This window comes from Aquila chrysaetos, chromosome 21, assembly GCF_900496995.4.
Source record: "Aquila chrysaetos chrysaetos chromosome 21, bAquChr1.4, whole genome shotgun sequence".
In the NCBI taxonomy this organism is placed as follows: Eukaryota; Metazoa; Chordata; class Aves; order Accipitriformes; family Accipitridae; genus Aquila; species Aquila chrysaetos.
In genome coordinates, this window is record NC_044024.1 from 1,515,962 (window position 1) to 1,538,858 (window position 22,897).

The following is a 22,897-nucleotide window of genomic DNA, read 5'->3' on the forward strand; positions in this document are numbered from 1 at the left end:
GAACCAGAAAGCCCACTGCTGTCTCGGGTGTCACAGATGCTGCCAGACCCAGAGATCTCAGGACCGGTGCTCCTCTCCGGCCCCTTCCCCAGGGATGTCCCCCCAGACCCTGCCGGGACACACGGCCCCTGCTCCCAGCAGGAGATTTAACAAGGCGCTAAGAAAAGCTCGGGTTTTAAACCTAAAAATAAACCAGCCCTTGGGCCTCGGGAGGAGGAGGAGGAGGAGGAGGAGGAGGGCAGAGCACCCAGGCTGCCACCTCGCTCCCCGGCCGTCCTCGCCAGCCCAACGCGTGGCAGTTCCCAATTGCCCGCGGACGGGGAGCGTTCGCAATCCTTCCCCCCCGCCCCGAGACGAAAACCTCCGGCTCGCCACCCACGCGCATGGAAGAAAGCTGACGAGACGCCGCGGGAGAGACCGAAGTCTCCCCCCAACCACTTCCTCCCCTCCCGCTTTGCTGCCAGATGCGATTCCCCAGAGCCTTGCCCCAAAATCCCGCTAGCTCAGGCATTCCCGGCTGCCGTCCTCGCCCCGCCGTGCCACCGGCTTGGGGACAACGTCCCCGCGATGCCACCGTGCCGGGAGCCAGAGAGGGCTGATGCTGCCAACCCTTTTATTGCAACGGGGAGTTTATCGCAAAGCGCCCGCTGCATGCTTGGGGACGCTGCCAGCAGCGGGGGGGGTCTGCCGCACTCGGGCGCTGACACCCCATCGTCCCCCCCCGCCCCGGCATCGCCCCAGCTTTTCAGGGCGCTGCGAGGATGCGCGCTGCCGGCAGATGTTTGCGGAGGAGGGCCGCAGCCCGGGCGGCACGCTCGCTGCAAACCCCCTCCCCAACGCGCAACACGAGCGCTCGAAGCGACCGGAGCTGCGGGAGCAAACAGGGATCAGACGCTCACCTTGCACGCGCGCAGCGATGGTTTCGGGGCATCCACCGGGGAAGGGGGTTTATTTACCATCCCTTAAAAAACATCCCAAGTGAGCACGGGTGCTGCTGCAGAACCGCCCCAAGTCCTGCCCTTGCAGCCCCCGGGATGCGGGCAGGACTCACCCCCCCCTCCATGCAAACCCCACGACCTGCTCTCGCTCGCCGGGGCCCCAAATCGCCCCCCCGGGACCTTCAGCTCCCCCTTCGCTTTCTGCCTCCCTCTCCCAGCTCAGGAAAGGCCCTTCTGAAGGGCTCCACCCTCCAACCATCCTGCTTTACTCCGACGAGCTAAATGCATTTTAGCCTTGCTTTCCATTTAAGGTGCTTTTTCTTTTTTTTTCCTAACTTAAGGAGAAAGTTCAAAATGTTTGCAGTGACTGCGACGCACTAATTTGTAACTTACTGCAGTGTCGACATTGCATTAAGTATTTCTGTCAACCGTGAGGACACACCATGTCTATGTAAGAAATTACACTAGCAATTATAGCTAAAGAGGCATGTAAAATTTCAAAAAAAAATTTAATGTATTCAGAAATGATAACTGACATTCTTATTAGGATTAATCTAATTTTAGTAGAGTCATTTATATCCTGCCTCTGGATAAAAAATGAATTTCAATTTTAAAACCTGGATAAAAACTGGCATTTAAAAAAAGTACTTTTAGAAGTCACCCTGCATGATTAAGCATGATGATAATACGAGAAAGCTTAACAAAAACCCTTGCCATTAAAGAAGATATTTGTTAAACAAAATGGAAACAGAGATATTTATCAACCTGAGCAGACTACTTTAGGCTAACTCAGGACCCAGCACCGTCAGGTGTTGCTTGTGGTCGCAGGTTAGTGGAGAGCAAATTGGCAACTGCAGATAATGGGGAAGGCCCAATAAGATGCTCAGGGCTGGGTCAGAGTTTTGGCTCTGGATGCGGGGACCGTGGGATGCGTCCTGCACCCACGAGCAGGGAAACGCCAGGCAGCAGTGAGAGCGATACTGTGCATCCATAGCCTAGATGAGCAATACCGCCCATCCATAGCCTGGACAGCCCCCATCGGACACGGACGGGGAACAACTGCAAAGCACAGAAGCGAGTCAAAGACTGGGAAAAAAGTGGCAAAAAAAAAAAAAAAAAAAAAAAAAAAAAAAGTTGGGTCGGGTCGGTTTAGCTTATCCGAAAACAGGAGATTTAACACCAAGGTTCTTCGCAAGGAGAAGCTATGGGGCACTGAGGGCTGCTTTAACACCGAGCGGGGCTGCGGTCCCGCCGGGGCTGCTAACGCAGCCGTAGCAGAGGGAGGACAGCTCAGCATCGCCCGTGCCACCCGGGGAGCAGCGCAGGCTCCTCTGCCGCGCTGGCATAGATTAGTTGTCTCCTAGAAAAATGTGCTGTTGGCCTTGTGCACTGGTCTCAGTACCGTGGTAACTCGACGGAAATTGATAGTTTGAGTGGTAAAGGCCCTGGCAGTCTCCATTTCCCCGAAGCAGTAAGGAGGAGGAGGAGGACAGCCTCCATACCCATCGCCGGGCCAGCAAAGGACACAAGGAGCCGCTTTGCTCCCTTCCCCGACCGACCCAAGGAGGATGCCCTTCCACAACTTATGTTTCCCATTACGTACATCTTTAACAACAGCGAAATAAACCCAAAAAGCACATAACGTTTGTAGGACCCAGCTACCCCAGGCGAGAAACCAGCTGAGACTCCTCCGGGCAGGCGTATTGCTCCACGTCCCCCGTGTCCACATCCTCCACGGCAGCGGTACTGCCACGGACGTGCCCACGAACGCCGCGCGCCGTGGTACACCGACCAGAAGATGTTCAGCCTGCCCAGGATGGGGAGGACGGGGAAGGCAGGAGGGCGTGCGGGGACCGGAGGGCACGGGGAGCCTGTTCCCGGCCAGGGATGGGACCTGGGGTGCCCAGCACCGACCAGGGCTGCATCCCCCTCCTCTCACCCCCAGCCCCCCAGTCAGAAAGGCATTAAGCATGTAGGCAAGACACAAAATGATTTAAGAATATGTGGAAGGAGTCAAATGCCAAAGAGGAAAAAAAAAAAAGTCCCGGGCTGATTATTTTATTTTCTACTGACAGTTTCAGCCACAATGGCCAATAAATCCTGATTACGGATTTTAAAAATGCTTCCTGCAGACACTTGGACCATCAAGGCAATTCTGGGCTCCCATAACTCCTGGTTTATGATGGTCATACATGTCAACTCTTCGCAGAGCCCAGCATTTCAATAAAGATGACCATAAACCTAGATTAGAGATTAAAGAACTGGCTCAGAAGTTTGTCAGAGGAAGAAACAAGTTTCCCTGCAAATGCCTTGCCATTTTTACCGACTAACAGTTCGGTTTTTTTGATGGTTTTAATACCGGCAGTAAATTTTCAGACTGCCAACAGCTCGGTGCGCAAGACAACAACTCAAAGAAGACGAACATGGCAGCGGGGAGGTGCAGGGAGGACACGGGCCCAGCCAGGGGCTCAGCCGACAACACGGAGATGAGAAGTGACAGGTCTCCTCCTGGGCTACCCATCGCCTGCGACGGCACGGGGACGCGGACGCCAGCTCCGACCGACCTTCCAACTTCTCCCCTCCCAGCCCCCCGACCTGTCAGACTTCTCTCCGGGGAGCAGCTCTGTCCTCATTTCTTCTCCTCTCGCCTTGGCAGGGTCAGTAGCTGCCAAGCAGAAGCACACGAGCACGTGGGAAGGCGACAGGAGACCGGTGACCCCCCCCCCCCCCCCCCGAGGGCTCCCCGCTGCCGGGCAGGACCAGGGACCCCAAGTCCGATGCGTACGGGGAGCATCCCCGGCCCCCCACCGCCGGCAGCTGCCTCTCGCCCCCAGCTTGTCAAAGCAGCAGCGACAACCACGACGGAGACGCCTTTCAAACTATAAATGCCGTGCGTTTATTGTGCTCTTGTTTCCTGGATGAATATGCTGCTTCCTTTTAATAAGTGCTCTCTTAGGAGAAGGAAAAGGGAAAAATAAAAAAGCAGCAGAAAGGAAGGAGGATGACTCACGGCGAGGCCACATCTCCACGAACACAGGAGAGCTGCCGAGACGGTGCCAAGGACGAGGGCTGGGATCAAAAGGACGAGAGCGGATCAAACGCGCGCCCTCCCCGGGGAAGGGAAAGTTTTGCGGGAGCTGCCGGGGGGAGGAAGGTGGGATGGAGCCGTGCCCTCCCGGCCACCCATGGATTGCCTGCTTGGGTTGCAAGAAGCCACCTCCCTTTCCCAAGACTCAGCCACTACTTTCCCATTTTGAACAGGACTCTCCAGTTCATCAGATTTCGTGATGATGTGCCCGTGGGGTTGCCCCATGCCAGGACACGGGTGGTTATGAGGATCGGGAGGACCAGTATGAACTGTGGGTGCACCCAACACAGATGAAAAAAAATGCCCTTTCCCCGAGCAAATGAAAGAGCCGAGCCCGGAGCTCAGCACGCCGAAGGGGGCCGGTGCCCTTTCTGCCGGTGTCTCTCAAAGTCTATCAAAAAGTCCCATTTACATCAAAATGCCCTTCCAGACATGCTTCAATTTTACTTTTCCCCTTTCATCTCCTTCCACCCTCCCGCCCCACCTCGCAGCCCTATTGTGCTCGCAGCATCTCGCGCGGTGGAGAGGGCCGAACGGGCTGCCAGAGTGAAAGAAACAGGAGAGAATGAAAAAACCTTTAAACTAAGGGAGAAGCCGGAATCGCTCCTGGTCCTGCTCCAGCGGGAGCTGTGACCCCCCCTCTCCTCCCACCCGCTGCTTGGCGGCTGCCCCGGGGGGGACGGCGCTGGCCATGTCCCCAACGTGGGGACAGGGGACGGGGACTCGGGCTGCCCCAGCCTCCGCTGCCGCCCCAGCTTTCTGGTCAGGCTCCGGTAACCACAGATGGTTTTAATGAGCTTTAACAAAAGCCTCGGGCAAGGGTTGCAGAATTTGCAGTCCTGCACTGCTCAGCACCCTCCCCTCGGCACCACCGCCATCCCCGGCACCCTGCACGCCCCGCTCCCAGCAAGGTGGCTACTGGTGGCACTGGGACAAGCCCGACAAAAGCGCTTTGGGCGCAGCACGACTGCGCATCCCAGCTGGCAGATCGAGTTTAAGTCCCTCCCTCTCCAAATCAGTCCTAAAAAATCCCAGAGGAGCTGGAACATTTCCATCCCATGCCAGGCTCTCCTCTGCCAAAGCCGTGCCCCACCTGCCCTCCTCAAACAATTAGGATTTAATGAGCTGCCGCCTTCTCCCAGCCCTGGCCCAGACAGCACCGCATCCTCACTAACAAACTTTTGCAAGACCCTTAAAAACAGAGGCACTTTCTCCAGGTTGACTGATTGACATCCAAGCCCAAGAGTGAAATCCGCTCCAGGTTATGACAAGCGCAAATGAGGTTTAATTTCGGTCTAACCCATTAAAGCCCAGCTCTAGCAGTGCAGCGTAATCCTGATGCCTTTCACTGGGCTCCGTCCACCTCCCCTGACATGGAGCTTTTCCAGTCCGCCCTTCCTATTGTCAGCGTCTATTTTTAACCCCAAGCATTATTTCTCCCTGCGTGACTTCAGACACTCTCCGGGGACGAGGTGGAATTGCTGAGCTAGTACCAAGCAAAGTGACTCAACTCTCACCTTCAGAAGCACTACAGGAATCACAGGAGTAGTAAGTTTTCCTCCGTTCACATTTTCCTTTCTCCTTCCCACCAAGCTTTGTCTGGGGCTAAAAGCAGGGGAAATTGCAGGGAAGTAAAGCCCATGTCCATCAGCAAGCAACACGCCAGCAAGCCATTTTGCTCCCTTTTCTTGGCCAGCACCTTTACCATCAGCTAGATTTACCTCTATAGCAGTTACCTTGGCAAAAATCCTGCATCGACACCCATTACCGGTGTAAACCAAGGTCAGAACCGTAACCTTAAAATCGGTCTTATGAGCTGAGGCTCCGATCTACCAGGCATGGGGAACCAGCTCGATAAATATGCAGAGAGAGGCACACATCCCTGGTGCAAAAGGGAGGAGGCGTTTTCCTCACGGGGCCCTGGCCGGGCTGAGCGCGCCGGATGACAACGCTTCATTACTCCCTTTCAGCTGGTCCTCCCGGCGCTGCAGAGCAGTAATTAACAAGAAGGTCAGCAGCGAAGCCCTTCAAGAATCTCTACCTTCAGGGGAGTTTATCAAAACAACCCACCATTTGCCGCCTTCTAATTCATAAAGCGCGTAAACCCAACGCCAAACACTCGGAGATGTCTCATTGCGTGAGCAACATGTGCGCTGCGTTAGCCAGATGTTTACATTACTTGGCATTAAGAACCAATAAATAATCATTAATCTATTGCTAGCAACGATGCTCCCTGCAAGAAAGCCCGGATGCCAAAAAACGCGGTGTTTACAGCAAAAGCATCCCGAGCCGCGGGGAAGCCGGGCGCAGCGGAGGCAGCCTCCTCCGGCACGGATCCGGGAGAGCCGCCCGCCGCGCACAACGCGGCCGGCGCTGCCAATTCCGGATTGCATCCCCAGGCCGGCAGCACTCAGCGTTCCTCATAAAGCCCCAGCTCGGGGGCTCGCAGAACCCCAAGAGCCGCAGCTCGCGAGCCGGCCTGCTCCCACATCCACACAGGACCGCTCCGGCTGCCAGAAGATGCGGTGAAATCGAGAGCCATCGCAGTCTGAGCTGTTTGAAACCGCTCGGGTCAGCCCCGTTTTTTGGGCTGACTCCCTGGTTTTGCTCGCTGGAGCTGGCAGGGTGCTGGAACACACACAGCTCCGGCGATGAGGGGAGGCAGCATCTGGAAGCAATTATCCCACCGCTCTTGTATCTGTCACCCGCTCCCCGTCCTTGTGTAAGGAAACCATTCGTACTATCAACAAATCTCTTTAATAAACTAGGATTCTCGCCCCGCTCCCCGACAAGAAGTAGGCAGCGGAGGCTTTCCCATCGGAGGGTGCAGGGTAGACGGGCAAGGTCCCTCCTGCCAGATCTCGGGCACGCGGGGTGAACCGGGCACACCAGGGACAGGCACCCGTAGGTACCTTAAGGAGAAAGCCCTCTCGGGTAAGAAATACAAAAATTTCTCTGCTCCGTCTGTGCACTGGTATGAAGCTGCAGCACGTTAATGCTTTACTTGCAAGTCTGATGTCCCTCAAACCTCCAGCACTGCTTTACAGGCAGGGAGGAACTCCTGGGAGCACTGCAAGATGGTCCGTGTGCCTCCATCTTCAAACCACGCATCTCCATCCTCAACCCACGCGCCTCCATGCTCGAAGAGGCAAAAGGAGAAGGAAAGGGCCGTGCCTGGGAAAGCAGGAGCCAGGAGGACCCCGCAGCTCTCGCCCACCCCTGGCTGGGGGCAGCAGCAGGAGTCCCTGCGCTCTCCCTGCCACCGCCACCGTCCCACAACGCGTCCAGGCACGACGTGCAGCCTGCACCCCGAAAGGAGCAAAATCCAGCCGAGAAGGGATGCTAGGCAGGCACCGGCGCTCTCCCAGCCGGGCGGCATGACCGGCAAACCCCCAGCCCCGCTGACTGGTTGGCACCCTTAAAGGGGGGCAACCCCCCACCCGCCTTCCCAAGCCCACGGGCTCCACGCACAGCAAAGGGAGGTGGTTTTGGAAGACTTTCGTGCCTCTCCTGGATGTTATGAAACCAGCCAAGGAGCATGAAACTGCCTGCCGTGGGTGGGAGCACCCAGGGCTATATGAAGAGCACTGTAGGATTCCTGCGTGGTATGGGAAAGCACGCTGCGCTCCCCCACCCCGCACACACCCTTCCAGGGTATTTTTTTTTTTTTTTTCTTGAGAGAGAGAGAGAGACCGGGTAAGCACAAACAACCATCGCAGCCCCACATGAAGGGGGTAATTAGGGAAGCAGCGCCCATCGCTAACCAAGTCAAGGCAGAGATCAAAAGCATCATCAAGTGTTAAACCTCCTGGGGATCGGGAGCCGCTCCTGGGAAGGGGTTTGTATGGGACTCCCCCCACCCCGGCCACGTGGGATGGAGGCAGTCCCTGGAAGGGCACTGGCTGCTCCCCACCATTACCCCAGGGTGCCATCCTCTCCCCGCCTTTTTGGGAACAAAGTTTAATTCTGCAAAGAAAGCCCGAGACACGAAGCCGGCAGACTGGCCTGTGCACCATTCCGTGCCGTCCCTGCAGAGCCACCCCCCGAGCCCCAGCACCCATCGCTCGTGGGGAGGGAACACCGAGCCGACAGCCTCCAGCATCCCGCCAGCCTCCAGCATCCCGCCAGCCGGCTCTCCTCCATCCCCTATCCCCAACGACGAGTTTTTCTGTAGCTCAGGCATGGGGAAAAAAAAAAAAAAGAAAAAAACAGAAATAGGAAAAAGTTATCCTAGTGCAGCAACACCAGCAACAGGCACAAAGCCGTGCCGGTGCAGGACGGAGCGGTGGGAGAGGGCTGGGGGGGGGGCCGGGAGGCACAGCCATATGACGGACCCTCCTCTCCTCTCCCTCCGCTGACCCCGGCCCAGCACCGCTGCCCTGCCAGGCTGTTGCTGCCCCAATTATTTCAGCAATTAGCTACAGCTGAGGCACCGCTAACGGGGGTGCAGGGGAGGGAGGCACACCACTGGAGAGCACACGCCGGCAGGGATGCGCAGGCAGGGGCGCGCAACCAGGCCGTGTCCTCACGGAATTTACACGAAAGAAGAATAATACAAATTTAAAACCAAACACAGCTGAAGGGGAAATTCCAGCCGCCTCCAGCCCTTCGCACCTCCGAGCGCCTTCCTGAAACCCCAGCCCAGCCGGGTCCCCCCCACTCCCCGGCCCCCTCGAACGGTGGGGACCACGGGGCACGGCCGCTCTGCCCGGCGAGAGGGAAGGGGGCTCTGCACCCCCCAACGGGGCTGGGACAGCCCTTCCCCACCTCCTGGGGAAACATCTTCTCCTCCTCCTCCCGCTGCGAAGGAAGCTGGGAACAATGGGATGCACCAGTGCCAGCTCTGGAGGGGATGCTCATGGACCACCCGCCTGGCTGCCCAGGGACAAGGGACATGCTGGGGGGGGGGACAGCCGAGTGCAGGGGACACGGGCAGCGAGCCAGAGTGCAGGCAGCTGCCAAGACCCCATCTCTTGCTTGGTACAAGGAGCAGCACCCCATCCCGCCAACACGGGGAGGGGGGGACATGCCTGAGTTCAGTGACTGCAGGGGCTGTGCAAAGCCCCCCCCAGCTCGCCCCCACCCCAGCGCTTCCCACGGGAGAAAGGCTGCCGGCTGACACATTGGCCAGACCTTCCCCTAAAAAAAAAAAAAAAAAAATTTTTTTTTTTTTTTTTAATTTCTTCTTCTAAAATAATTGACTAATTGGCCGAGCCCCAGTTCCATGCTGGGAGTGGATCCCAGGTTCGCTCTTGCATGAAGCATTTATTAAAGACATCAGAGGAGGAGAGGAGGGCAAGGCAGAGCCCGGCAAGCCAGGGGAGCGGGGCGGTGCCCACAGCCAGGTGGAAATTTCCCATCGCGCCCAGAGGGAGGAAGCCCAAAAATTAATCCCGGCCATCCCCTGCAGCGCACCTCTGCCCCGGGCAGGGCCTGAGTCAGCCGGGGCGAGCATCGCGGCCCCCGCGCCCTGGGGAACGTGCCGGAGCGAGCGGGAGCGCGCGGGGCTGCGAGCACGTGCGAGGGAGGGGGTCCGCAGCCCCCGTCCCCGCGGCCGCCCCCTCCTCTCCTCCCTTTAATCCCCAGCCCCAAAGCAGAGCCCTTTTAGGGGAAAGTGTAACGCAATACCTGGAAAATTTCTCCCACCCGCTCTCCACTGCCGGCTGCCAAATTTAAAACATATTTGCTGCTCGGCCTCGAAGAAACGTAACCTGCTGCTTAATTCCGACACGTTTATTCTTTGGGGACAACGAAAAAATTCGCACCGCCGCTAGTGGCTCCTCTCCTTACACCCCGCAGCCCTCAGGGGTGGGAGCTGCCAAAAAGCTGCCTGGGAGCCGTCCACCACCACGCAAGCACCGCAACGCCGGGGAAGGGCAGGAACCTCGCTCTGCCCATCCCGCCCTGCCCGCGGCACCGGTGCGGGCAGGGCAAGAAGTTTTTGACCGGTGAGTAGGTGCCCTCGAGCCCCGAGCCTCAGCCGGGGGTGCCACCGGCCCGAAAGAGCCCTTGGGATGCGACAAGTCCAGGGCAACGCAACGCTCCGGAGGACGGGAAGGGGCAGGGACCACCACCCCCCCGCAGGGAGAGGACCCCTCCTCGAAGACGGGTCCGCTCCATCCTCCCCTCGCCTTACGGAGCCCCTCGGGGGGGGGGGGGGGGGCGGCTGGGTGGGTCCCCACGCAGCCCCCCCATCCCTCGCCCCACCAGCCGGGCTCCTCGGCAGGAGGAATTTTCCAGCGGGGCTGGGTTTGCGAAGGGGAGGCTGGAGCGGTGGAAAGGGGCCGCAGCAGCGCGGGGCTGGGGGAGGGCACAATGTGTTTAGCAGACTGAGCGATCCGACAGGGCCCATTAAAGGAAACAATTTGTAATACAATAATTATTATGTCGTTTCTCTGGACTCTTTCCTAAGCCTCTCTTTAAACAGTTAGGGGCTTGTCGTGCCTGCAGAAAGCAGACACGATCCGTAGGGCTGAGGATGCTTAAGTGCCCACGTGTGCCGAGACGAGGCAGACGGGGTGGGGGCACGCCGCGCGCCCGGCGCTTGCCCAGAGGGACGGGAGCGCATCCCGGTTTGCTCGCCGCCCTCGAGGGATGGCAGGGGGATCACCGGGAACGCCCGGGGGCACGGGGAGCCGACGGGCCCCAACCGCAGGGGGGAGATGCGGGCGTACCCCCAGCACCATCAAATGAGGGGTCCTCACCCTGCACGCTGCCCGGTCCGGAGCCGCCTTCGCTCAAGATGATGGCGGGGGCCGCATCCTGGCAGCATGGCTGGGACCTGCAGCTCCTCCAGCCCCGCTGTTACGCTCCGAAGTCCTCGGCCGCACATCTGACGAAAGCGGCGGTAGCCAACAACAGAGCGAGAGCGCGCAACGCAAATCCCCGGGATAATGAGCCCGGAGGAGGGAGACGGTGGGCTCCGTCTGAGGAGGGAGCCGTGCTTTTATTGGAGAGGCCTAAAAGGGCTATAAATCCTCAGATTCAAAGGCGAATTCGAGCTCTTTCAAGTCCAAGGAAGGCCTGGGATGTGTCAGCCGGGAGGACTAACCACGCCGCGTCCCCTGCTGAAGTGGCCTCTTCAGCAAAGCCGCGCTGCAGCCCGGGATATTACACCCAGATCCTTTCCATATGCTGCCCGCCCGGCGGCAGGCAGGGTACGCCGTCATCCCTGCCGGCACGGGGGGGGGGAGCCCACCCTGACCCTCCGCCCGGGCAAAAACCGGCCACCCCCCGCTTTAAGGGGGGAAGCGCCTTTGCACCCGTTCCCCCTTTCCAACGCACATCAACAATTTGCCCCCCGAAATGCCGGTGGGAGCCCGGGGGGGGGGGGCCGCGGACCTCCCCCTCGCGTTCGGCTGCGATACTACAGCAAGCCCAGACAAAGAACGCCGGAGCCCAGCACCATCACATCCCCGAGCATCACCGCATCCCCGAGCATCGCACCGCACTGCCGCCAGACCCGAGGCTGCCATCCCTGTGTGCAAACCCACACGCCAGACTGCGCTCGCACGTTTCAGAAACCCATTAAAACGTTAAAATCGGTGGCATATAGAAGACAGTGTCGAGTCTCAGCCTTGCCACTAATGCATGTGCAACCACAGACGTTTCCCAGCCTTAATGAGAAGGAAAACATGCAAACGCTCCGTGATCAATATTAATGGTGTAAGGGTATTTCTGGCCGATAAGCCGTGAAAACGCATTTTGTTTTTTCTGGAGTACCTACTCGGAAGCCGTCGGATGCCGAAAGCCAGGCGGGGCAGACGGTCCCCAAGGCTGGGCTCGTGCCACAAGCCAGGGAGCCACCAGCCGCTGCCGCGTGCAAGGAAAGGGATTGCCGGGAAACGGGACGCTCATGTCCCATCACCGCGCATGGAGCGGCGAGGGACACCAGTCACCAAAACCAGCCAGGACGGCACCCACCCCAGGCCTTTGCAGGGGAGGGGGACCCGGCCACCACGAGGGAGGCACTTCCAAAACTCCGGCCTGAAGGAGCAGGGACAGAGAGCTCCCGCAGTGTCCCCTGGGCAGCCCACCCCCAGCAAGAGCCAACCCACGTCAAACCGCGTTAACACGAAGCCTCTCACCGCGGCCCAACCCCGCCGACGGCCGAGCCAGCAGACGCGGCACACATGGACGCAGGCGCAGCATCCCGGCGGGACGGAGCCCTTGGAAAGCACCGAGGGAGGTTCACGGTTGGATGCTAACAAGCCCCCCCCCCCCCCCCCACCGGCTCTGTCTCTCGGCGCAGCCCCCACGGCAGCCCCGCTAGCAAAGCCCGGTCCCACGGCCTTGGAAAGGGGGAGCAGCCCACCTGGGAAGGGCCGGCTGCGGGTAGGGAAAGGTTATTCCAGAGCAGCCGAGCCAGGGTTATAAATAGCTGGCATTTTTGAAGCGCAGCTGCTCGGCTCGGCCGGGGCGGCACTGCCACGCCGGCACCTGAGCCGGGTCGGATCCCGTCCGGGGGCGCCGGCGGGGAGAGCTCACCGAGGAGAAGCCACCGCTCGCTGAAATGCCACGAGTAACCCCCCCAAACCCGTCCCCCCATCCTCTGGCTGGAGGGTGCCGGAGGCCCCCCAAGCCCCCCCTCCCCTCCAGGCATCACCCACAGCCTCTGCGGGGTTTGGCTCCAGCCCCAGAGGAAGAACCCCGCTCCCCGAAAGCGAAGAAGCCGCGCAAACCCCACCCCGTCCGCAAATCCAGCCTAACCAGGCAGGACGTTTAGCCCTGGCTTGTCCGACTCATCTGGGACCGAGCCTGGACAGGCTGGTGGAGCCAGCCGGGAGCGCCGGGATGCCGAGGCTCCAGCACCGCCGTGAGCAGAGCACCGGTGCTCCAACCGGAGACAAGACACGAGGGGCAAGAAAAACCTCCCCGAAGGATGGCGGGGATGAACGGAGGGGCACCGAACCTCTCCGCGAGCAGGCAATCCACCACCACCACCACCACCCCCCGCCTCCTGCTCGCCCGAGGAGGTTTCTCTGCCGTGCCACCCGCCCCAGAGCCAGGGACGGGAAGGAGAAAAGCGTCAGAAAGCAGCAGAAAGGACCCCGGCTCTTTCGGCTCTTTCGAGGCGAGCACAACAAAAGCCCCACAGCACCGCCGCCACATTCCTGCCCAGATGTGACGCCAAGATAGCGCCGAGCCCAGAGTCCTCCTCCTGCTCTCCCGATACAAGCAATCATTAATTAGACACAGAATGGATTTCAGCTTTGTTTCTCCCCACCCTGTTTCAGCTGCCAGACTCCAAGTAGCATGTGCTACTGATCGGTACAAGATGTTTTCCCACCGGACCCCAGTGCTCCTCGGGTAGACCGGCTTCCCAGCAGCACTGCCACCGCTCTGCTGATGACGGGGTGCCCTGCCAGCGGGGCAGGGACCGGAATGCCACTGGGAAGCTGTGGGGCAGGCGGGACCCAAAAAATCCTACGTGGAAAGAAGGGGTCACCCCTACAGCTAAGCCCCCAGTTTCCAGGGGACAACCCAAACACCTCCCGACGTGTGTCGTGCAAGGGGCCGCACGGGCATCGCGGCTCTTCGCAATCCCCATGACCCGTACAAACACGTGCAGGGCTCGGGGGGGACCCCTGCCCGCCCAGTAAAGCTGCTCAGGGGGGACCCCTGCCCACCCGGCCAGGACCGGGCTGTGCGAGGCCACATCCCACCCTGCCGCACGCAGCCTCTTTGGGACCAGCATCCAAGGAGCGGCTCCAAACCAAAGGCGACGAAGCCGCTCAGGTGCGGCGGTGGGGGGAAGCAGCCCCCCGCCAGCTCCCACCCAGCCCTCCACGGTCAGAAACGGCACAAAAGCCCCGTCCCGTCCCCGCTGCCATGCGGCCCCGAGGAGCTGCGGCAGCTGTTTTGCTCTGGAGAAAGCTACGGCTCCTTTTACAATCAATCAGCCACCCCATCACGGCTCTTTTTTTCTTTTAAAGGAAGCAGTTAAATCCATTTTATAGAATCCAGTGGTATTTACCCAGCTACTGCAATAGCCGCAGCCCTGCCTTCGCGCTTTTTTTTTTTTTTTTTTTTTTTTTTAATTTAAGTTAATGAAGTCATTCCCAAACAACACGCAAGAAGCCCTGGGTGCTCCTTTCCCCCAGGCACAGCAAGAAGGGTAACCTGGCCGCTGCAACGTCGGCCGGGCACCGGGCTTTCTGCCTTGGCGGGGAGCGAGAGCCCTCCATGCTGGGAGGGTGCTCAACAGCCTGGCACCCAGCAAAGGGTCCCCCCAGCACCGGAGCGCGCAGCACCCTCCCAGCCGCGACCTCCTGGCACGCTTGGAAAGGGCTCCTCCATTCCAGAGGGAAACTCCAACTGGGATGCAGACCGTCCAGGCTCACCTAACCCAAACCAGCCTTCGGAGAACAAGCAAAGCCCCGGGGAGGCAGAGGGGTGTGTGGGGGGCCATCGGATCCCTTACAGGACCATCCGTGCCCCCCAATCCCCCGGGGAGCCCCCACCTCCCAGCCCAGCGCGCTCCCCAGGAGAAGGGAGTCTCTGAAGGCTCCGCGAGCCCAGCGCGGCTTTTAGTTAAAAATAAGCAGCGTGTTTTCACTATTTCCCAACTCCTTATACTGCAAAGCGCCTCATGTGCCCACTGGTACGGTAATTAAATTACATCTGCTCCGACAAGTGTGAGCCCACCGATGCAGAGCTCCAGGCCAGCCATTCCCCTCGGAAACAGCCTTCCCGCAAGCACTTTGTCCCTCGTAAAAGGCATTAAAAAAAAAGGCAAAGATACGCCAGGCTTCAAACTCAAGGCTTACAAAATTCAATAGGACACCATAATGTCATTAAAGACAGAATAAAAATACCGCAAAAGATTAGACTTTTGTCTGGGTTTTTTTTCCCCTCCTTCCTTTTTTTTCTTTTTTTTTTTTAAATAAATGTATTTATTTTGTTTTTAGAAAGTTGCTGGGCTGCTCTGCAGAGCTGGTGAGCGAGTAGAGCCGAGTAAAACTTTATATAGGGGAAAGAGAGAAAAGCAGAGCCGAAAGGACCGGTTCTTCAGAGCTGCGCGGATGATGTGTCCCATTTCCCCCACCTCCTTATTAAAATAGTTTCTGGAGAGGCGAATTCCAGCCTGAAATGAATTTTCCAAACCATATTTTATTAGGAATGCTTCCTTTTAACCGTCGGCCCAGGAGCCCACCAGGGTCAATATTTCTCCAAAATTACAGCCAAGGGAGTTGAGAAAGGATTTAGCCAGAATTTCTCCTGCAATTCCCGGCTGTCCAACAAGAGCACGCTCCCACCAGGCCCCCGACTGAGCAGCAAAAGGGCCGATTAAATCCCAAAAGCACCCTCCGGCCCCCCCATGAAACCCCCTTCGGACACGATGGAATAAAATTAAAACCATATTGGCTCCCCAAGACCCCTTCCAAGGGGCTCCGCAGACATCCCGGGGAAAGCTCGCTCAGAGGGGATCTCATTTAGGCTGAGCTTGTCCCAAGCACAGGTTTGTGACCATCATCACCTTTTATCCAGCCGAAAGCATTTCTAGGCCTATTTTTTCCCCTTTAAAGACACAGAATTATTCACACTAGGAAGACGGTGACGATTTCACTGGTGGCTTTTGGACACGCACCTAGAAGCCCAGGGGAAACCTTTCCCCAGCGCAGCATACGGTGCTGCAGCTTAAGCTAGTCTTAACTCGATTAGGAAATCGTTCCTTCCATCAGATGCGTTATCAGCGTCCCTCTGATAACCACCACGAGATCAGGAACCTGCCGGTGACGCCCCGGTGAAGTTACAAGCCCGCACTTAGTAAGCGCAGCCCCGAGCTGCCCAGGGGAGGAAAGGGCAGAAAAATATTTTCATTATTTACAGTGACACCACCAAGGCCAGACGGCCCAACGTGCGACTCTTTCTCCTTCTATCTGTTGGAAAATTCCACTTAGTGATGTTATTTTTAAAAGGCTTTAGCTCTCTTTACTCTAAAAACAAGAGTTAAAGCTTGGCGGAGCGGGGCGGAGGGCTGGCACAGACACGGCATCGCCCGCGGAAGGCACCTGAAAGCCCAAAGTACGGTGGCGAGCGCGCGTGGGGGGTTTTAATGCGTCTATCCAGGAGGGTAAGCCCAGTCTAACAAAGAGCACGGCTTCTCCTCAAACTGGAACCAGACTTCCTTACAGCAGGCGGTTCCCCAGACCGGTTTGCTCAACTACGTTTGCAGGCAGGAGCGGCCGCGAAGAGGCTCTGCCCAACGCCATGCAACCCGCAAAAATCGGAGGCGGGAGCATCAAGGCGTAAAAGAAAGTGAGGGACCCCCAAAGATGGACCCCAAAGACGAGGGCGTGGGGTCAAGCTGACGGGGCGCGAGTGGGAGCACGGCCGGGCACCCGCAGCCCCCACCACAGCAAAATCCAACCATGGCTCCTGCCCCGCCGCTGGGATCCCTCCCCAGCACCCATCCCGCCCCGGCAGAGCCGTTTCTGGGTGGGAACGGTGACATTTCGGGCACTTCCCACCTTCTCCCATCCCTGTGGGGTCCCGGGGCTGGGGAAGCACCGGCGTTGCCCCCGAGCCCCCCGGGCTGCTGCCCCACGCCGGGGATCCACGGGAGCAGTCCCCACGCGGGACGGCACGCCACCAGAAAGCTGCGCCGAGAGCGGACAACCACCGAGCTCCAAACTGGGGGAGAACCCAGAAAACACCCCGAGCTACCCCCGGGAAGGGACATCTCCAAGCCCACCGCACCCGGGGCCGGGGGCCGGTGCAGGCAGCCCCCCCCGGCAGACTGGGAGGATGGTGGAAAACCCACCGGCGTGCAACCCCCCCGGCTTCCAGCCTGCCCACCGCATCGCCACCGCCGCCTCCCAACTTCCCAGGCCTTGGCAATTTAATAAAAGCCAACGCTACGAAAGCGGACTGGGGCGACGGGGGCAACATGGCGTCCCCCGACACCACTGAGCTGAAGCGATTTCTACCTCCAGCTGCTCTTTTTTTTTTTTTTTCTCAAAGAAAAAGGTATTTTCCGGAACCCATTTGCCTCCCCTTCGTCGACGGAGCAATTCCCGAGGGTAACGGCTCTTTCTGCTCCCAGCCAACGGACACATCTCCAAAAAGAAGGACCGAAAAAACACGCCAAGCAGGAGAATTAACTTATGGGGAGCCCCCGCAGCCGCCGGAGCCTTCGTCCCAGCATTTCCAACGCGCTGGGCTGGAGCTCGAGAGCGTGTGTGCACACGCGTGTGCCCGCAAAGTTGCTTTCCCACCCCAAAAAAAGAAATAAATGTTTGGTTGGAATAGAAGCATCCAAGCACGGAAGGTTGTCCAAATTGTTTTGGTTCTCTCCAACCCTCAAAAACTCTTTTTTTTTTTTTCCTTTTTTTTTTTTTTTTGTTTTGAAAAATGTGGTGGGAAAGAAAGAAAAAAAAAAAATCAGGCTAAAAGCAGGATTTTTTTTTTTTTTTAAACCGAGAAGGGGCTAAGATAAACAAACACTGTGTGATCTACAAGATAAAGCCCAGCAAGAGGGCTACCAAAACCATCCTGACACCACATCCCCAGGTCAGCAGCGACCGCGGCCGAGCACCTTCCACTCCTCCTCCTCCTCCTCGCCCTTCATCCCGGCGCGCTGGAAAAGCCCCTTCTCATTGTTCCTGCACCTCAGCCGGGGCAGAGACACGTACGCAGCCATACAACACATACATATATCTAATTTAGCTGGATATGTAGCCGGAGCCGGGCTGGGGAGGAGCGCCGCAGCCCCGTCGTCGGCTTTGTTCGGACCCGGACCGGGGGGGTCCCACCGCGCCCTCCGCCCCCCCCCCGCCTTCCTCCGTGGCCTGCTTTTAGAAGGGAAAAAAAGAAAAGAGAAAACCCAGAAAAAAAAAAAATTAAAAAACGATAGTAAATCCAACTCTAGCGCCGGCGTGGTACAGGGGAGCGGCGATCCGGCCCGGTGGCGGCCCCCCCGGCGGGCGGCCAGGCGGGGGGCGGCGGGGCTCGGCGGAGCCTCCCCAAATCCCGGTGAAAAAGAGAAGAAAAAATAAATAAAAATTTAAAAAAAAAGGCATTTTAAAATGTCAAAAAAAAAAATCTGAAGATAAGAAAATCTTTAAAACCCGAAAGAATGGTTAAAAATCAGGAAAAAAAAATTAAAAGTACATTTTTTAAAAAAAAAAAAAAGCCCGAAGGTGAAAGCCCGCAGCAGCCGGGGCTCGGCGCGGGGTCCGTACTCCAGCCGGGGGTCGCTCCTTCTCCGTCCGTCGACCGCAGCCTCCAGCCGCTCTTCGCGGTGCCCTCTCCGCTTCCCGGGGAGGGTTTTTTTTTTTTCCCCTTAAAAATCCTGCCGGTTTGGTTAATCTTTAATTTTTTTCAGTTTTTCCTTTTTTTTTTTTTTTTCCCCCGCCGGGGTGCGGGGTGTTGCCAGGCGGGTTCGCACACACACTGCCTCTCCTCTCCCCCCCCCCCACCACCACCCTCCCCGGTCTCCCCCCCGCCTCACGTACTTGGGGTTACCGGCGCTCCAGGAGACCGGTTCCAGGCTCTTGGCGAGCGGCGCGGCCAGACGGCACAGGGCGAGGAGGACGCCCAGCAACCACCGCCCGCCGCGGGGCCGCGCCATCGTCCCTCGGCGGCGGGACGGGACGGGCGTCAGGCGCCCATACCGCTTCCCCGCCGCCTTCCTCCGTCTCCCGTCCCGCCGCCGCCGCCGCCGTCCCCTCCCGCACAGCGGCACCGCCCGCCGCGACGATCCCTCTACTCCTCCGCGCAGGCAACGGAACGGGCAGCCCTGAGCGAAGCGGCCAATCGCGGAGCGGCGCGGGGGGGGGGGGGGCGGGGGCCTTGCGGCGAGGGGACACGCCTACTTTCTCTTCTTAAAGGGCCCGCGCGGCGTTCCTTTTTTTTTTTTTTTTTCCCCTTTTCTTTTCTTTTTTTTTTTTTTAAATTTATTCCCGCCTCCCCCAAACGGGGACCGGCATCCAGCCGCGATCCAACGGCGCCCCCTAGCGGGCGCCGCTGGCCCCGCCCCTGCCCGGGAGCGATCGGTGAGGAGAGGCCGGTCGGACCCGGCTCGGGCTGCGGGGGGGGGATGGCTCCGGCCGAGGACTGAGCAAATTCACCTCTGGGGGAGATTTGGGGGAGTTCCGTGGAGGTTCTCTGAGGGGGTTTTTTTGAGGATTTGGAGATTTTGGGGGGGGAAGGTTTTTGGCACTTCTGTGGACTGGTTTTGGAGGGTTTGGAGGGGTTTGGAGAGGGGTTTGGACTTTTTTGGAGGGTTTGGGGACGTTTGGGGGATTATATTTTTTTTTTTTTTTGCTTTTTTTTCGGAGGTTCTGGAGATTTTTGGAGGGGTTCTGGAGGGGTTTGGAGGCTTTTTGGAGGGTCTTGGGATGTTTCAGGGATTTTTTTGGCTTTTTTTTTTTTGGAGGTTCTGGAGGGGGTTGGAGGTTTTTTGGAGGGCTTTTGGACATTTCGGGGATTTTTTTGGCTTTTTTTTGGAGGTTCTGGAGATTTTTGGAGGGGTTATGGAGGGGTTTGGAGGTTTTTTGGAGGGTCTTGGGATGTTTCAGGGATTTTTTTGGCTTTTTCTTTGGAGGTTCTGGAGATTTTTGGAGGGATTATGGAGGGGGTTTGGAGGTTTTTTTGAAGTTTTTTTGGAGGGGTTTCAGAGTTTTTGTGAAGTCTTTTGAAGTTGTTTTGGAGGGGGCGTGGAACTTTTTTGGAGGTTTGGGGGGATTTTTCTGAGGGGTTTTGGAGTTTTGTGGAATTTTGGGGGAGTTTTTTTGGAATTTGGGGCGGGGTAGGGAACAAACTCCAAAATCAGTTCACTTTCTACTAAGAAAATTTTTTAAAAGCCTCTGGAGTCAGTTCGTTTTCTATTACAAAAATAATAACACCACCACCACCCCCCCCCCCAGAGTTTGTTCAATTTCTATTAATAAAATTTAAAAAAAGAAAACAATGCTGGAGCTAGTTTGGTTTATATTGCAAAAATTAAAAAAAAAACCAAACCTTTGGAGTCAGTTTTGTTTGTATTAAGAAAATTTAAAAACAGACAACTCTGGAGTCACTTCACTTTCTGTTACAAAAATACTCCAGAGTCAGTCCTCTTTCTATTAAGAAAATGTAAATTAAAGCTCAAGTCAGTTCGCTTTCTATTGCAAAAATTGGAAAAAAAACCAACGTTCTGGAGTCAGTTCACTTTAGGCTAAAAAAGCATTGAACGCCCTCGTTTTGCAACACCCCGAGACACATTTCTCTCCGTTACTTTTTTTATTTCTCCATTTCCGCCTTTCTCCTCCGGCACCTTACACGGCAAAACCCTGCCGTCAAATCGGGGCGGCGATTTGTCAGGTTTCTGCTTTTTAAAATGAAATCCCCAGGCGGGGAGCAGCGCGTTGCCGCACGGGAGCGGTGCGGGGGCTCCCGGGGCGCGGGCACGCAGCGGGGGCTCGCGCTCCTCTGATGACACCCTAATTCAAAAGCGATGGCGATCCTTGAGGAAGGAGAAAAAAAAGAAAATCGGATTCTCTTCATTTTTTGGAGGGAGGGTCGAGAGGGCGACCTGCCCCGGCCGGCCTGGGCCCCGCGGCTGGAAGCGGTACCTGCCCTGCCTGCTGCCTGCCCATCGCTCGCATCCCTGCCCCGCCATCCCTGCCCATGACATCACGATCGGTTGCCATGGCGATGCCGGCTCTCCCGGCACAGGCTCAGGTGGGGATCCGGAGCCCAGGAATCCTTCAGAAGGAGGATGCTCTTCCCCCGCGTCCCCTGTGCCCAAACCGCCCCGACGGGCGGAGGGAGAAGGAGACAGGATGGTTTCGGGATCGCCTTGGGATCGGAGCCCCTCGCCCGGAACCAGCGGAGACCGGTTTGGTGCTGACGGGTGCTGGCGCATCCCAGGGACGATCGGAACGAGGCGAGCGCCGCAGATGGGCAGAGCCACCGAGGAGCGTCCAAAAGTCACCCGGTGCCACCTCGTTGCGGGTTCAAACGTCACGGCCACGCGCTGGGTAAACACGTACAGGAAGGTCTCAGGGGACACCAAAGCAAACGCTCCCAAGGTGGGAAAGGCACGGCGGCGCGGGGAGAGGTCTCATTCCTGGCGGTGGGGCACCCCGGAGAGGCGGGCGTCTGTCTGGGAGAACGGGAAAACCCTTTCCCGGCCCTTCCCGGTGTCGCTCCTATGGCAGGGAACAGCCTCCCAGTAAAGGCACTCGGGGACAAAATCCTGCTTTTCCCACCCAGCCCCGGTAAGGAAATCAGTGCTGCCGAACCAGGCCGATTCCTCAGGTGGTTCTGGCTAAAAAACCCAATAAACTAATTGGAAAATGGTTCCCAGCCTCAGCCGCACCAGTGACACCGGGGAACTGGGCTGAGCTCCAGACAGAGCAGCGCCGGCAGCAGCAGGAAGGGATTGCTATCCTGGAGGGCCGAGGCGAGGATCTCTGAGCAGCTGTGGGGCAGGCGCAGGCGGGCAACGACAACCCATCCTCCTCCAAAAATCCCGGGCTTTGTGCTTGCACGAGGAGCCGGATGCGGGTGAGAAGTCACCAGGAAGCTGCCGCCCTGCCCATGCCCGCTCGTCAGCCCAGGGAGCGATGGGGATTCACGTCTCCCTTCCCTTTTTCTGCCTTTCTCCTTCCCCAGCGCGCTCCCAGGGTTGGCACGGACGTCCCCGCACGCTGCGCCTGGCCAGGGGCACAGCCGTGCCCAGACCCTTCCCCGGAGAGCGCGCGTGGAGAGCGCACAGAGAGCGAGCGTGCACGGAAAGAGCGCGTGGAGAGCGCGCGTGGAGTGTGCGCGTGGAGAGGGCGCACGGAGAGGGCGCGCACGGAGAGAGCGCACGGAGCGAGCGTGGATGGAGCGAGCACGCGCGGCGAGCGTGCACGGAGCGAGGGTGCACGGCTCGGGCGCACCTGCTAGCAGCGCTGGCTGGAGTTCAGTCGCTGCCACGGCAGAGAGGGATCAGAGAGCTCCCGCCGTGCCGGCCCCAGCCCTCCCAGCTGTCCGGAGGATTCCCATGCTATACATCAGGGGAGGCAGCGCTCGCATGATCCCACGCCAAGGGCACGTATGCGCACACAGGCGTGGGGGGCCGAATGTAACTACGTACGCAGCGCGGCCCCGGACCAGCTGCGCGAGGCGTCCTCCTTCGGGACGGCCACCCAGAGCTGCGGGGGAGCAGACCGAGAGGCAGGCGCGGTGTGATGCAGCCCTGGATGCAGAAGAGGCGATGCGGGACTCGGCCCGCGCTCCCCGCTCCGGCAGCGAAGGGCGGCTCTGGCCGCCTTTGATGTCCTGAGCAGGGACAGCTGCCCGACGTATTAAATGACTGCGGGTGTCATGAGTTTCAGGGGACTCAGCTCCCACGCAGGCTCCCTCCCCGGCGCCCAGGAGGGTAACGCCGCTCCGGGGTCCCTCTCCGGGAGGGGCGCGGGGGTCTCCAGCACCCGCAGACCTGGTGCTCCCCCAGAGTCCTTGCCTACAACCAGGGGTGGGGTGCCTGCGGGAGAAGAAAGGGCATCACTTAATTCCCACGTTCTTCCTATTTTTGGGGCCCAGGAGTTGCCTTGTGCCACAAGCCCGCTCACATGAGTGCTTCCCCTGCCCGTACACCACACTGTCCCCTTCCCACGCCGTCGGTACGTCTGTACCCTGGTGTCTCGGCTTCCATCTCCTCCCTCTTCCGCCTCCCTTGAAACCTAATTTAAAATGATAATGCAATTTGGGGGGGTGATCACCCCCACCTGCTTCATTCTAAAGGGACAAGGCGAAAAAGAAGTTATTGTACGCCCTTTGGTAAGACCCAGCATCACCCCCAATCTACTTGGTTCTCCGGCAGCTCACCGTCACCCCTGCCTCCTCCCGAGCAGCCGTGGCTTGCAGTTTCTTACCGTGCACAATCACACCCTCA

At 58.3% G+C, this 22,897-nt stretch overlaps 1 protein-coding gene across 1 annotated transcript in view; it reads right to left on the reverse strand.

Annotated features, from left to right (window-relative positions):
• The window catches only part of EFNB1 (ephrin B1), a 56,710-nt gene extending 38,000 nt beyond the window's left edge, over nucleotides 1-18,710 (reverse strand). Inside the window, exon 1 of the mRNA XM_029997042.2 lies at nucleotides 18,486-18,710. Within this exon, the coding sequence (XP_029852902.1) occupies nucleotides 18,486-18,601 (116 nt within the window). The 5' untranslated portion in view covers nucleotides 18,602-18,710. The remainder of the gene's footprint in view (nucleotides 1-18,485) is intronic.
• Between the last annotated feature and the right edge of the window lie 4,187 nt (nucleotides 18,711-22,897).